This window comes from Gymnoscopelus braueri, assembly GCF_963280865.1.
Source record: "Gymnoscopelus braueri genome assembly, chromosome: 16".
In the NCBI taxonomy this organism is placed as follows: domain Eukaryota; kingdom Metazoa; phylum Chordata; class Actinopteri; order Myctophiformes; family Myctophidae; genus Gymnoscopelus; species Gymnoscopelus braueri.
Genome location: NC_137616.1, coordinates 19,340,478 through 19,356,100, shown reverse-complemented (window position 1 = coordinate 19,356,100; position 15,623 = coordinate 19,340,478). Strand labels below are relative to the sequence as shown.

The window sequence follows — 15,623 nt, the reverse complement described above, 5'->3', positions numbered from 1 at the left end:
TGGGACGCTGCATTAAATACTATTAAATCTTCTTGTGCAAGACTTGGTCTCATCCATTTCAAAGTACTTCATAGCATTATAGCAAAGCTAGGTTATCGAGAATATATCAAGATCTCTCTGACACCTGTGATCGATGCTCCCAGGCATCAGCCGATTTGACACATATGTTTTCTCATGCCCAAGCCTGGTGGAATACTGGAGATCTTTTTGTTATGTTATTTCAGAAATATTAGGACTGAATGTAGATCCATCACCTTACATTGCTATTTTTGGTGTCCCTGACGAGGAAACCAGAATGAACACCAGACAAAAATATATAGTTTCTTTCGCCGCTTTAATTGCTCGTCGCCGAATCCATCTATGGAAAACACGTTTACCCCCCTTCAAACACATCCTGATTGTGGGATTTAATGTCATTTTTGAAACTAGAAAAGTAAATGTTCTGTCCGTGGTTCTGTTGAAAACTTTTATAAACACTTGCAGCCTCTCATCTCTCACTTCGAAGTACTACAAACCATCTCACTGGATTAGACAAGTGTACAAACCACCCCAATTTGAAGGTGTGGATTTTGGTTTATCCTGGATCACAACTCATGAGGCGCATGCACCATTCGAGGTTGAGTGAACATGCAATGTTTTGCAATCTTTTTCTTTCTTTCTTTTGTTTCTTTCGTCTTCTTTTTTCCTCTTCTTGTCCCTTTCCTTCTTTCTTTCTTTTTATTTCTCCCCTTTTCTTTTTCTTTTTTCTCTTATTCTTTTCTTTCTTTTTTTTCTCTTAAGTGTTTTTATTATGGGTTGGTAGGTGGGGGGGGGGGGGATTTGGTAGCAGGGGAAAGTGGGAGGGGATGTTTTAAAAAGAAAAAAGAAAGAAAGCACTGACCAATACGATATTGCTGGAATTGTGGAATAAAAAAATATTATTATTCAAAAAGACGCTCACTTCTGGGAGCACACATATTCCGAAGGACCTGGAGGGATCCCCGCCAGACCCATCTTTCTGTGCCTCTCTTCTGTCGCCCTTCTCAGCTTTCTCAGGATTTGGCACTGGAAAGCACCATTACAAAAAATATTTTTGTTATAGTAGCTAACAGTATTGCAGTATAACCTGTTCATTTTTTACATATTACAATATATTTGGAAACTATTTACTTTTTGAAATGTAGAATATTAAAAACTCGTCCCAGCATCATGTGTTTTTCTTCTCATTTCATAGGATTGGGGTTGTTTTGAAGGCAGTGAGCTAGGGCATAGTCAAGCTGTCAACAAATTGAACTCACATCTTCCCACAGAAAACATTATAGGACTGACAAATAGATTGAAATTCTGCCAAATGGGGAGCGCAGGCTCTTTTAAGAGATTTGATTACATTTTATTCACACAGGCTTTAAATGTTTCAAATGTAGTTTGTTTGAATTGATTGATTGACTGACATTGACAAAATTCACATGCTTATAAATATTTGTACATGTATATCTGTCACAATCAAGCTTGAGAACTTATTCCCATTGTGGTCAAATGTATGAACTTTGCCTATAGCTTACATCTGTACCATGGCTTCATGTTTTACATGAGAAGATGAATGAACAGAAATCATTCAAATATAATTATGTTAGGCCTGTATACACTTACAGTATACTGTGTATAGTATACCTATATCTTACTCCATGAGCACTTTTAATCAACCATTCAAAGCGTAATAACTACCCAATCTAGGGAGGAGGTTAATTATCTGCCCATTAAGCAATTCTCTGGCCAACAGTGATTGCCGATGGAGTTACAGCCTAAATGTAAGTAGTGTGATGTGAACTCATCACCTTGTATTTCAGCTATAACATAAGTTAATATAATCAGTCATTTGACCGGGTGTGTTCTCTCCTGTGTGTAATAGGCTGGGCTAGTAGCAGGCCATAGCAGGATATTGAACGGGTGCAGGTTCAGCACCACGGCCAGTTCCCGTTGTGTTTTGGCTGCAGCTCGTAGTGATGTGAAGCCATGCGGAAAGACATCACGATGTCTAACATACAGTAATGAATCATGTGATATTCCAAGCTGGCTCCCATCATTCTAACCCAGGACCAGATTTTAGACCCACAATCAACTTTGTTCTGCTATTTTTGCTTAAACTTTTCTTTAGTTTTCTCGGAAACTTCATGTCTGGTGGCCTTACCCTGAATTCAATTGCCTTCGGATTGGGCCAATCCTGTTTATACAGGCCTTACTTTGAGCAAAAAGACACGTCGTGTCATTCTGTGCCCATCTGGGCACCCTCCCTCAGCTTTAATTCTTAACGACGTTGCCTTTCAACCGATATTGTCACCTAATTTACAAGCTGTATGTGTGCTTGCTTTGACGTCAATGGAGAGATCTTGGATGTATATAACACCTCGCCGAGGGGCGGGCTTCTCCAATCCGCCTTCACTTCACTGACCGGCCACAAAAGTTTTCCCTTCTGCACCAATCCTGAAATAAAGTAAGTGCTTCGTTTTGCTTCTGTTCTGCGACCGAATAGTTTGTTCAACAGTTGACTGAAATCCAGATAGCCTGATAGTTCATTAGTGCATTAGGAATTTAATCTCACTATAACAGCATGCTCTAGAGTAGGCTAGAAAGAACGCCGATTGCAATTTAGATGAGCCTACATCGTGCACATCATGTTTTTATTCGTTTAGACGTGTAATTAATTGGCTATGTTTTTATTCAGCTTTTCTTTCACCAATCGTTTCTTATTGGAGACTAGGCTACACTAGTTGCTCTGCTCATGTCTAAAATTCATGGTTAGGCCTGTTACAGTCTAGAGCTTTATTTAGTCTAGAAGAGCTTCTGTAGCAACACTGATTCCCCAAGTGCCACTTTTTGAGAAGACAATGACTGGCAGGCTGTTTTATATTCATGTGTGTATATTTATGTGTGTATGTGTGTGTGTGTGTGTGTGTGTGTGTGTGTGTGTGTGTGTGTGTGTGTGTGTGTGTGTGCGTGTGTGCGTGTGTGTGTGTGTGTGTGTGCGCGCGTGTGCGCGTGTGCGCGTGTGTGTGTGTGTGTGTGTGTGTGTGTGTGTGTGTGTGTGTGTGTGTGTGTGTGTGTGTGTGTGTGTGATTCTGATCTTGCTCAACCCTGCATGTCACTGTGTGTGTGATTCTGATCTTGCTCAACCCTGCATGTCACTGTGTCTTCTCCGCAGGTACCATCCTGCACTCCACTATGAAAACCGCCCCGTTGCTCCTGCTCCTCGCCTCGTTCCTCCTCACATCACATATCATCCGGCCCGGCGCCTGCCGACCGCAGAGCCTGGCGCCGCCGGGCTCGTCGCTGGATGACGGTAACGGCCGCTACAGGAGCCCGCTGGACGAGGCGCTCCTCAGAGCCGCCGGAGACAGCGCCGTGTCCTACCTCCTGGGCGAGAAGATCCTCCGGTTCCTCCAGACCCAGAGGAACCCGCGGATGACAAACAACCCCAACGCTGTCCTCCTGCCCCGGTTCCCCCTCGACATGGTTCACGGCGAGGAACAAGAAGTCACGGCGACCACGACGCAGCTGGACGCCAGAGCCCTGGCGCACCTGGCGCGCAGCCTGGCGGCGCTGGAGACGGACAGTGGAGACACGGCGGTGGACGCGGGGCTGAATCTGATCTCCAAGAGGAACGGCGACGACGCGCCCATCTCCATCGACCTCACCTTCCATCTGCTCAGAAACATGATCGAAATGGCCAAGATGGAGAGCATGAGGGAGCAGGCGCAGCTGAACCGCAAGTTTCTGGACGAAGTTGGAAAGTGATCAAAGCCGATGCCGTTTGTTATTATAGGCCTATAACAGCCTTGGATCAAGACTATCATAGATGTATTTTATCGAGTCTAACTTTAAAGCCATGCAGACTCGATAAAATACATCTATGATAGTCTTGATCCAAGGCTGGCCTATTATAGCTCAGTGGTTCTCACACTTTTTATTTGATTTGAAGGACCCCGATATAACTCTGACAGTGTACAAATGGACCCGTAAGGGTAGGCTATACATTTGTGTAATCTCAGAGTTACAGACCTGTAATGGGTTCATTTGGAACCCCTTTAAGGCACCCTGAGGGTCCCTGGACACCACTTTGAGAACCACTGCTGTAGCACTATACGAAAGAAAACGCCAACTTAATATACATATCTCCTCGATCGCCGTCTCAAACCCTTGACATATTTGGTTTGCGTTTACTCGTGATGTCTGCCTTCCTCTCAACCACGCGCGTTCATTCTGTGCCATTTACACCCGATCCAGACCGTGCGTAAATGTAGCTCAAAATGTTTCTTTCCAAAACGTTGCAGGAAAATGACTTGGTTAATGGAAAAGGAGTCTCCACTCAGCGTTGGACTCACGGTGGATCTGTAACAAACGGGAGCGCTTTTCTCATCATTACCGGATTTTACGCAGCAGTTTTCATTTTTCATAATATGATATTATATAAATTAAACACATGAAGTCTGTTTTGGATGAAGATGCCAGCATATGCCTATACACGCTATCCTTTAAGCAAACAATCTATCATGTTGTTTTTACACATTGTAGCAGTGAGGCAATTATCTCACAAGAAAAGCTGAGAATAGAATTGATTGTTTGGATAGTATCCACTGCTCTTGGTTGATAGATCAATTCCTGTTTCAAGATTTGAATGTGGAGCTACCATCACATCTTAGCATCCAATGGTTTATTTGTTTATTTATTGAATTATCTCTGTTTAGTCAAATGGGTGAGGTGAGGGCTCAAACATTAGGTCATTAGTGTCCACTTTTGTATGCAAAGCAGACACTGTTAAATTACTCTTAGTCTGGCAGAGTAAGGACCTTTGCTAAATAGATCCAGAGAAAAGTAACACTGTAAACGCTCCAGAACCACACAGAGAAGCATGTTAAGTTATAAAAAGCAACTATTAACAATTGACAGAACCAGTGAAAGTCCAATTTGGTTCTTCAAGGGAGCCGGTTAGGTGAAATATGTGGCTTTTCTATTTAAAAAATATTCGTAGTGAATATGAGGCAGTGCCACTGAATTGTTGTGATGCATCTGTACAAGGGACTCACTTGAACTAATTAAACACCAATGTTGCTGCAAGATGTGGAAAGCTATTAAAAATAGTGTGTGGTGGCTGAATGAATATATTTGTATGTATTTCCCTATCCCCACAGACCTGTTTTCAAACACCTAAGCCCTATTTAAAAAATAGCAGATGTACAAGCTCACAAAGTCTCACATTGTGAGCTTGTAGCTGCTATTTTCTCTATTTTTTGAAAATGTTGGAAATGTTGGGAAATGTTTTTGAATTTCACCTATAATGACATGCCCAAAATAGGCATGCCAGGTTGAATGTGGTTAAGAAGGAGGTTTAAGGTTGGGAGGAAGGCAGGCCATACACTCAATGCAAGTTACTCTTTTGCTGTACAAAACAATACCCTTTCTTATAATTCATTTTCCATAGCTTGATTTTGAGCTGGTGCATATGTATTATACTCACCGTAGCATGCTTATACTTTCAGAAAAGTAACAGAACAAACGGAATGCATCATTTCATTGTCAAATAATGAAGTGATTCAGTCACATTTTGTTTCAGCAGTAAAGCTTTTTTGCCATTTATATTTTGTAATAAAAAAGTTCTGAGTAAAAGAAAACCATGGTTTTTATTGTCGTTGTAGAGGTATTTTGGCTTGGTGCTTTTTGCATTTCATCATTATATTTGCACCATTTTGTTTTCAAGGGGTCCCTCAAGGATGATCATGATAGAAAAGCAAATAAACAAAACATTTAACAAAAAACTAAAGCAAAAAAATAACACTATACCAAATGTGACAACAAGACAAATGAAAACAAATAAATATATAATAAGACATACAAATTCAGGAGCTTATACTCCAAGCAGAGCATGAACATTTATCATTAATTCACAGATTATAGAAAATCATTCATGTCAGTGATGATATTAAATAACAATTATAGAGGTTATTACGTACAACTGATCCTATAAGAAGACAGTCATTTATGAACATGTGCTATTCATCAAATATTTGGATTATTCTAATCAGAGGAAGCTTTACATAAAGGTTTCTGCAGAAAATTTGATCTGTATAGAATGTCTCCATTTATAATTAGAGGAGAAAGAATGTTTTAGATATAAATATATATATAAATAGATATATATATCATATTAGTTAATATTTCAAATAGTTGTTGCTTGCCAAAAAGAACAGATCTACAAGATAACTACTGGCCATGATACTGGACATGATACTGACTGTGATACTGACAGAATACTGACCATAATACTGACATGATAATGACCATGATACTGACATGTTACTGACATGATACTGGCATGATATGGCCATGATACTGACCATGAAACTGACATGATACTGGCCATGAAACTGACATAATACTGGTCATGATACTGACCATGATACTGACCATGATATTGTCCATGAAACTGACCAGGATATTGACCATGATACTGACCATGATACTGACTTGATATTGTTATGATACTGATACCTCTGATTCTTGTATGAGTGTTTACATCTGGACAACACATATTTTAGCACATTTAGAAAGTCTCTCCAAAACACGTTGACATACATTTTCTAAGTATATGGCTGACAAAGATTTAAATACAGTGACAGTAGTAATGACTAATGAATGGCTCAAGCTGCTCTCAGAGCCCCTTTTATGCCAGGTGAGGTGACCTGGACAAAAGGCATACATTTGCATCACTATATAGGCGAGGGTCGCTCTGCTGAATTGATACGGTGGTGATTAGCTGCCTGCCCTCCTGAATGGACGAGGAGGCGGGCTAATGGTCCGAAGGCCACTATTCTGTTTGGATTTTTTTCACTGCCTGTTTTTCAGTCAGTCTTTTACTTCATTTTCTAGCGAGATTTTAGTTCCTGCCTCTATGGTGGGTACACCACTGATAGCGTCACAATAATTTTGAACCACTTAGCTTTGGCTATTCAAAAATAGCAGATCTACAAGCTCATAGTGCAGCACCGAGTGCCGCGCTATGAGGTTGTAGATCTGCTATTTTAGAAGAATCGTGAAAATGTGTGCATATCTTTGAAATATATATACATTTTTAAAGCGAACATTTTTAACTCAAATCTTTGCTTCTGGGGTTCCCCAATCTGGGTACCCATCGCCAAATGAAAAGGAAAAACAGCGCCCTCTGTTGTTTTTTACTATCTCACTTGGCTCTGGGAGGAAGTCGACGTAGCACACGTACGCAAGGAAACCGGGGTTTTGGTCTGCCTTCATCCTTTCACTTCCGGTGGTGCGACTATGTTTTCATTCCCACTAACAATATTTCTACACGGAACACTAACACCACTTCTCCCAGAGAACATGGATCGTTTTGGTTATAAGCCCACTTGTTTCCATGATGAAAGAGCAAGTTAAAATGTGAATATCTTTCCGTGGTTTTGTCTGCTCCGAGGACACTATTGTTAAATGAGTTTCGGTTTGTTTCGAGTGGGGAAGGATCGGCGGACACGTAAATCCCGCCCACTACATTTGATTGGGTAAAGCGCGGCCTGCTTCCTGATCTGAAGGCACGCCCACTTGTAGGCCAGGCACGCCCACTTGTAGACCAATGTTAGCCAAGCTAACATTGGTCAAGCTCCACGTGACACGTGTCAATATGTTGACACCAATGCCTTTGATTGGCTAGAGGGACGCATGACGAAATAAAATCCTATAAATAGGTGTGTCACTTCAAAAGGCCATTTATGTCCTTTTGAAGTGCTAAGAAAGCATACTCATCTACAACAGTAACACAGAAGAGGACTATAGAGTTGAATTGATCCCACAACAAGGCCGAAGTCTTAATACTGTAAAAATTGGCCACCTTGATCAAATACATTATGTAGCACTAGAGAAAACTGACATAGATCAAACACACCAATCAACTGCTGAAACTGTTCAAGACAATGAAGATGAAGAAGACAGACAAGCATTTGAACAAACCAGTCAATTACGACGACTCCCATATGACACATTGCTTCAAGAAGAACATTTTTTAGATGCAGACACTACATATTCAGTCGCCCCTGCAGAACACCAAAAACCACGCGCATTCTACCAAGACGACCCGTTCTACCAAGACGACCCGTGCTATTTTGGTTTATGGTTATGTCTGAGTCGTAGGGACATGCCTATACATTGGCGTATCGGGTTTGTTTATGGTATGTTTGAGTCATAGTGATGTCGCCGTGGTCACACGTAGAGGAAGACCTGGAACGCATTGATTGATTGATGTACTTTATTTAGCAAGACATGAGAATAACAGTACATGGAATTACAAATTCACAATACAAGGTCTACTAAACTGGAAGACTCATTAAGCACTGAGCTTGTTTAAGATGAGATCCCCACTTTTTGATTTGAGCTAAAAAAAACATTATTTTACACTTTGGCTATTCAAATATAGTGAAAATGTGTGCAAATCTTTGAATATATATTCTTTAAAAGCAAACATTTGTTACTAAAATCTTTGCTTATGGGGGGTCCCTGGAACAAAATATTTTGAGATGGGGTTCGGCGGCCAAATACATATCATTTTGGGGGTCTTTGACATGGAAAAAGTTTGAGCACCACTGATATAGAAACATACATTTTTCAGAAAACTGTTGGGATTTAGAAGACATTTGTAGAATCGCCTTCAGGTCTTTATGGGTTAAGAAGCAGAGCCGTAGACGCTCTCATCGCTGTAGGTCACGTAGAGGAGCTTTAGGAAGCAGAACCGTAGACACTCTCATTGCTGTAGGTCACGTAGAGGAGCTTTAAGAAGCAGAGCCGTAGACACTCTCATCGCTGTAGGTCATGTAGAGGAGCTTTAAGAAGCAGAGCCGTAGACACTCTCATTGCTGTAGGTCATGTAGAGGAGCTTTAAGAAGCAGAACCGTAGACACTCTCATTGCTGTAGGTCATGTAGAGGAGCTTTAAGAAGCAGAACCGTAGACACTCTCATTGCTGTAGGTCATGTAGAGGAAGGAGTCCTGGTGGTGGTGCTCCTGGTACAGCCGTCCCATGGTGGTGGAGGCGGGCGGGATGACGTCGTCCACGAAGAAGAACAGAGCGTCCTCCGCTCGCAGCCGGATCCTCTTGCGGATCACAAAGTAGAACTGGCCCACGGTCATGTCCGAGGGCACCAGGAACCCCCTTTTTCCGTTCTTGTCCAGATCCACGGTGGCGTTGGGGTCTTTCTCCACGATCACCGGCACCCTGTCGGGATGCTTCCTCCTGATGCGCTCGCCCTCGGAGCGTCTCTTGTCAAAAGAGAACTCCTCTTTGTCTTTAGACTGCATTTCTCTGGCCTTTAGAGAGAGAGAGAGAGACAATGACACACAGTGAGTTCACTCTGGATACGTAGCTAAAGCTCTGATGATGTTTAGATGTTGACCTCAGATGGTTTGACCAGGGAGCCAGCCTGCTTTTATGCCACGGCCTGTCAGCGTGATGTCACTGTGTCAGCGTGTGATGTCACCGTGTCAGTCAGCGGCGGACTGGCCATTTGGCGTACCGGGCAAATACATTTTCTAAGGTGGGCCGCTGGGCCAGTGGGCCACTGGGCCACAAAAAAAAAAAAAAAAAAAAACGTTTTTCTTTTTTTTTTTCCTCCATATATTATGCCTATATATGGGCGTATGTATGGGTTTGCCTATGGTTATGTCTGATTCATAGTGACGTGGCCGTGGTCCTGCCTATATATGGGCGTATCGGGCCGTGGTCCCCTCCCAGTAGCCGGTTCTAAAGGATGGACAACATGCCTGTCATAATGGACATGCCTGATGTCACAGCACAACACCGCTAATTGGCGTTGCTATGCAACGGTTAATGTCAAGCTTTTAGGCAACGAGTGACATCAGCGTTTTCTGTTGTGTGTGTGATGTCACAGCAGAGCTCGATCATCTGTCTGTCTGTCTGTCTGTCTGTCTGTCTGTCTGTCTGTCTGTCTGTCTGTCTGTCTGTCTGTGTGTCTGTCTGTCTGTCTGTCTGTCTGTCTGTCTGTCTGTCTGTCTGTCTGTCTGTCTGTCTGTGTCTCACAGATAGCTTGCTCAGGGTGGGACAGTTAGTGTTAATTCAAGGCTAAGTTAATAAAAATTGACCCTTATGTGTATCACTCCAGATTTTAACATCTTTTGGACGGCATAGTATCATACTCTGACCCTGACGCACACTGCTGTGTGTGTGTGTGTGTGTGTGTGTGTGTGTGTGTGTGTGTGTGTGTGTGTGTGTGTGTGTGTGTGTGTGTGTGTGTGTGTGTGTGTGTGTGTGTGTGTGTGTGTGTGTGTGTGTGTGTGTGCGTGCGTGCGAGCGCGTGCGTGCATGCGCGTGCGTGCGTGCGTGCGCGTGCGTGCGCGTGCGTGCGCGTGCGCGTGCGTGCGTGTGTTCCTATGCGGTTTGCGGTACAAACAGTACTGCTATTGTTTCGGCATTTAACAGGAGCCTTATTAACACGCCCAACAATGCTATTTTGGCGCAGAGAGAGAGAGAGAGAGGGATAGAAAGAGAGAGAGAGAGAGAGAGGGAGAGAAAGAGAGAGAGAGAGAGAGAGGAAGAGAGAGAGAGAGAGAGGGAGGAAGAGAGAGAGAGAGAGAGAGAGGCCCTCTAGAATTAGCACAGTGAGAGGGAGAGCGTATGGGAACAGCAGGATGTCTACTGCATGGGAAACGCCAGGGAACCAGTCGCTGAATGCATCAAAGCAAAGCGGGCAAACAACCAGGAACCAACCCCACACAGTATAAAGTCTGAGTTTAGTTTAAGTATGAGCGGCCCTTGGGTTTCATGGTGCAGAGAGGAAAAGTGAAAGTCAGGAACGCAGACGTATAAGCACATGTTCAGCTCAGGACACCATGTTTTATAGCCTGGCATTATTGCCAGACTGATCACGTGAGTGTCGCTCACACAAGTTCCTTCGCGATATCAGCCTGTGCGTGAACCCAACGTGATCAGTTTGGCAATAATGCCAGGCTACTAGGTGTACAATATTAAACATAAACAACAACAAATTACTGACATGAAATATACACACAATTCTGTAAAACCTATCAGAAACACATACATTTATCGTCATGTAAACACTAAATTCTGACATGAAATACACACACAAAACTGTAAAACATATCAGAAACACATACATTTATCGTTGTGTAAACACTCTCAATTCTTACCGTCAGTCTCTCGGAGCTCGCAATGGAAAATGGCGAACGCAGCGATAACACCCTGGTAACTGTGGCCTGCAGGACAGTTCGTACTGACCAGTGAGCATCCACTCTATTTATATGGGTTTGGTGCTTTGATGCTTTTTAGCTCAAATCAAAGCGTTCCAGGTCTTAATGACGCAACTCAGGCTCCAGCACTGTTCTTTAACACTGTCCTTATCTGATCTAATCAATCAAATCTCTCAACACTCTCATGTGACATGTACAAAGTCCCCTGGTTTCAATAGTGTAGTCACAGCTGTAGCTTCTTAGAATTGCATATATTTGTACTTATTATGGCTAAGTAACTAGTAACTAGTTACTTTACTTTACATTTTTTTTAAAGAAGAAAAAATGTATAAAATAAAATAAAAATATATTTATTATTTCCAAATGATTTTAATAGGCTATACATAACAACGTTTATTATTTGTTTTCTTTAGAAATATTTTCTTTCACATCAGGATGTAATGATCATTAGACTCAGAACAATCAGAGCAATAACCCACCCATCTCCCACACTCCCTCCCCCCCTCAGTTTGAATGAATTTGATGCATATAGATGCGAGTGGACTTAATTTAACTGACTAAACCTTTTTTTAATTTTAAAATAAAAAACTCTCTTACACTTATGCCAGTGTACACACACAAACACACACAGAGAGTTTTAGTGTTGCTCTGTGGCACAGTGAGAGAAAAGACCATTGTAGCAATTGTCATTATGAAATGTAGTGGAACAATTAAAGGTCTTTCTGCACTGTAGTGGCCCTGCTGCTTTCACTGCTATTTTGCTGACTAGTTTTCTGAAGGCAACAAACTCAACCGTTGCGATGGGAAGCATGTCCTTCTCAACAACATACCTGCCAATCAATCTGTTTAGTTGAGTCTGGGTGACATGCTGTCGCGATTTAAAAAAAACGCTCACTGTGAACCTGTGCACACACACTCCCTGGATGCCAATTCAGAACCTCTGCCCCAAATCTTTCACATGGGCCTGTTATAGCGCCACCAGGAGGCCGATTTTTGTGCAAAACCCATTTTTGGATATTACTACAGATATAATCCAAACATCACCCAAATCGGTACACAGTATCTCTATAGTCATGTGATCAAGACGGATCTGTCCGATTTTTCATATTCCATCCTGATTGGCTAAGGTTGGCTTCCAAAGTTTGTAGGATTGGTACGTTTTGAACAAAATGTCTCAAATCATGAACACAGCATGCCATTTCCGTGAACATTTTCACACACATTTCCACTAGGCCGGGGAAGAAATGTCACCCTTTTCACATTGCCCTGTTATAGCTCCACCAGCAGTCTAATTTAGCTAAACACATTTTTGCAACGAAATGCCTCAAATCATGCATGCACGCACATTCCCACTAGGCCGAGGAAGAAATGCCACCTTTTTCACGTTGGCCTATCACAATAACCTACCGGACCTGGCGGAGACCTGTGCTCCGAGGAGCACTTTTTCTAGTTTTACAATGTATTTGATATTACCTTTATATTATTTAATAAATTATGCATTTCATCCTCTATATATTGTCCAGCAACCTTTATGATAAAGGCAAAAAAAGATTGTAAACCCATAGGAGCCAGATTGCTCCGATGCCAAGGTTCCTGTGCTGGGATTCGATCCCATGATCTTGCGGTCTGAAGTCAAGAGCTCTTCCAACTGAGCTATGGATAGAGCAGCAGCATTATAAGCAGAAGTCACACTTTCAACTCCCACCCTCGCCAGGGTCAAAAACTTTATATTTGAAATCCGAACGTTTATGTAGAATGAACGGGTCAAAAATGGAGAAAGTGCAAACACCAGGTTGAAGTTCATCCATGATGGTCATGACAGATCCAGACTAAACTAGAGATTTGTTTACATTCGACCGCATGGCTCATTTGCATAAGACGTTATATATTGATTTTATCCCACCTGCTTCCGGTCTCCTAAAAAGGCATCCGCCCACTTCACGCAGATAGCTACGCGAGACGCGAGACTATGCAGATACGGGAAGTAAACCGGAGATGGTGTGTCTTTACGATTTTTGTTGCGCGAGTCTTGGTTGCGCGAGGCGTGGTCAAGAGCCCCCCCCCCCTGGGAAAAAATCTCCTGTTATCGGATGGTCTGAGGTTGGCAGGTATGCATGCAATGTAGAGATTACATGGAATCCATCTATTTATATATCTGCAGTGCCGTCCACGGGTAACGGGGGATGGTGGTAACGGGGGTCCCGGTGGCGGTAACGGGGGTACCGGCGGCGGTAACGGGGGTCCCGGCGGCGGTAACGGGGGGGTCAGACATTCTGTCTGTCAGACATTTTTTATAATATAAAAAAAAATCTGTAATATATTATCAAACATCTAACAACAATATGAACTATAGTGTTAACAGAGTGACAATGACATATCACATGAGTCATTGTGAAACAATTATGATTCATGGTCACACTCTATTTCAGTAATATAATTAAATTGATTATATCTTATTGTATTTATTTCATTTTATTTGAATGCAGGGTCATTACAATGAGTCCATATACAAACACATGTGTTGAATTAACTGTGGAAAAACTTGAAGAACAAGGCACTGGATTAAATAAGCTTGGCTGTTAGCCTGGTCCCTACCAGGCTAACTTCACAGCTAAATTTCCATGGTAACTAAGGTAGGATTGCATACATTTTCTTTCGTGAAATCGAGTAATGGATCAATTTATCCAGGGTGCTCTGGCTAAACTAATCTGGCAAGATAATTCAGCTTTCATGAAACCGATTCATCGCCAATCCTGGCTAAATTAAGCCAGAATAGGTGTTAAATCCAGGTTTAGGGCGCACTCCCACCACACTTTTATTTTACCTCTGGGGCGGAATCTGCCAATGCTTTGTCAATGCAAATGCGTGGATTCATGGTCTTGCGCATTTTTCCCCAGAATCCACGCATTTGCATTGACAAAGCATTGGCAGATTTCGCCCCTTAGGTAAAATAAAAGTGCGGTGGCACCAAAACATGGTCGGCTAACGTTAAACGCAGGTTGTGCGCGGCCACAGTTTTTTGCAGCCAGCGGATTCTAAAAAACGGGAGTGACCCACCTGTCACTCACTTTCAAGACCCTCCCCGTAGCCCGCACATAGAGTTAAAAATAATAGAGAGGGCACCGGATATCGCCTCCCATCCACTTGCATTGAGTTGCTCACCCAGCGCATGAGGCGAAATCACCCCTTCTTCCGGGTTGGAAAGTGTGATGGGCGTAGCCTATTTGGGGCCACGGTGATACGTTCTGCGTCACAGAAGTGACGCGTTTTACGTCACAGAGGTGCGCGGCCCTGTGCGCAAGCTCGTGAGTCGAGCCCATTGGTTGAAACCGTTTTCGCTCATACATTGTGCAGTGGCCCCATCCGTTTAAGCTGCTGTACCTATGAATGGCCAGCATGTCCAATGCGCTTCAATGCAACCACTGGGTTCTGGGGGCTTGAGCCCGCACCGCCTTCTGCCTTGAGCACCATGTTGCTTCCTGAGTCTTGGGACGGTCCGCCTTCGACTCACCCGATTGGACAGAGGGGGAAAATCAGCTCCTGCCTCCAGCAGTTTTATGCTTCAAATGGACAAGTCGCGTAGAGCGGATAAACACAAGGTCTGCGCGACATGCGGAAAGATCCGCTCTTGTGTGAATCCACGCATTTGCATTGACAAAGCATTGGCTGATTCCGCCCCAGAGGTCAAATAAAAGTGCGGTGGGAGCGCGCCCTTAACCCCTAATTCTGCTTTTGTGAAATAGGCCCCATGGTGACACAGTAGTTTGACTGACTGTCCTGTAAAGGAAATGTTCCAGGTTCAATCCCCATTAGAGCCACTTAGTGGACACTAAACTCTCCACTCTGAATAAGACTGTCAACTAAATAATACAGATATAAAAATGATTTAAGGAATAAAAGCACACTGTCTGCACTCGCTTAATAAAGATACAATACAATTAACATTTCAGTCAAGGACCTTCTTCAGGTATAATATGAAAAAGGTCCTTGACCAAAACGTTGCCTATTAAATCGTATCTTTATTGAGTGCAGACAGTGTGCGGGTGTCTTTCTACATTCTACGTGTCTACTCCACCAACGCACCTGTCACAAGGATATTCAGGGGGCAAGACTTCTGATTATCTGAAATTTGAAAATGATAAAATCACGGATGGCGCCGTTTCCTGGTTTCTCCTTTTCTGGGGAGAAGAACCTAACAATATTGTGTATTGTGTTGCGTATATAATTTAGAAAACATCTCATTGATTACCAAACATCAGATTTTACATTAAACCAGACTGTTCGTATGTGAGTATTATTTAATTTCATCCCTGTGCAAGGCTGTAACATGTCACATCCTTTTGACATGATACTGACCATGATACTGAC

The 15,623-nt window shown here is 42.7% G+C and overlaps 2 protein-coding genes across 2 annotated transcripts; one reads left to right on the top strand and one right to left on the bottom strand.

Annotated features, from left to right (window-relative positions):
• Positions 1–3,198: 3,198 nt before the first annotated feature.
• Positions 3,199–3,771, top strand: uts1 (urotensin 1; the record flags this gene model as incomplete). Its single annotated transcript, XM_080452571.1, has 1 exon — positions 3,199–3,771. The coding sequence occupies one exon, from the start codon at positions 3,199–3,201 to the stop codon at positions 3,769–3,771; it is 573 nt and encodes a 190-aa protein (XP_080308697.1).
• Positions 3,772–8,963: 5,192 nt separating this feature from the next.
• Positions 8,964–9,329, bottom strand: LOC308102859 (gamma-aminobutyric acid receptor-associated protein-like; the record flags this gene model as incomplete). The annotated part of the gene is made up of 1 exon (XM_080452713.1): positions 8,964–9,329. The coding sequence occupies one exon, from the start codon at positions 9,327–9,329 to the stop codon at positions 8,964–8,966; it is 366 nt and encodes a 121-aa protein (XP_080308839.1).
• Positions 9,330–15,623: the final 6,294 nt, after the last annotated feature.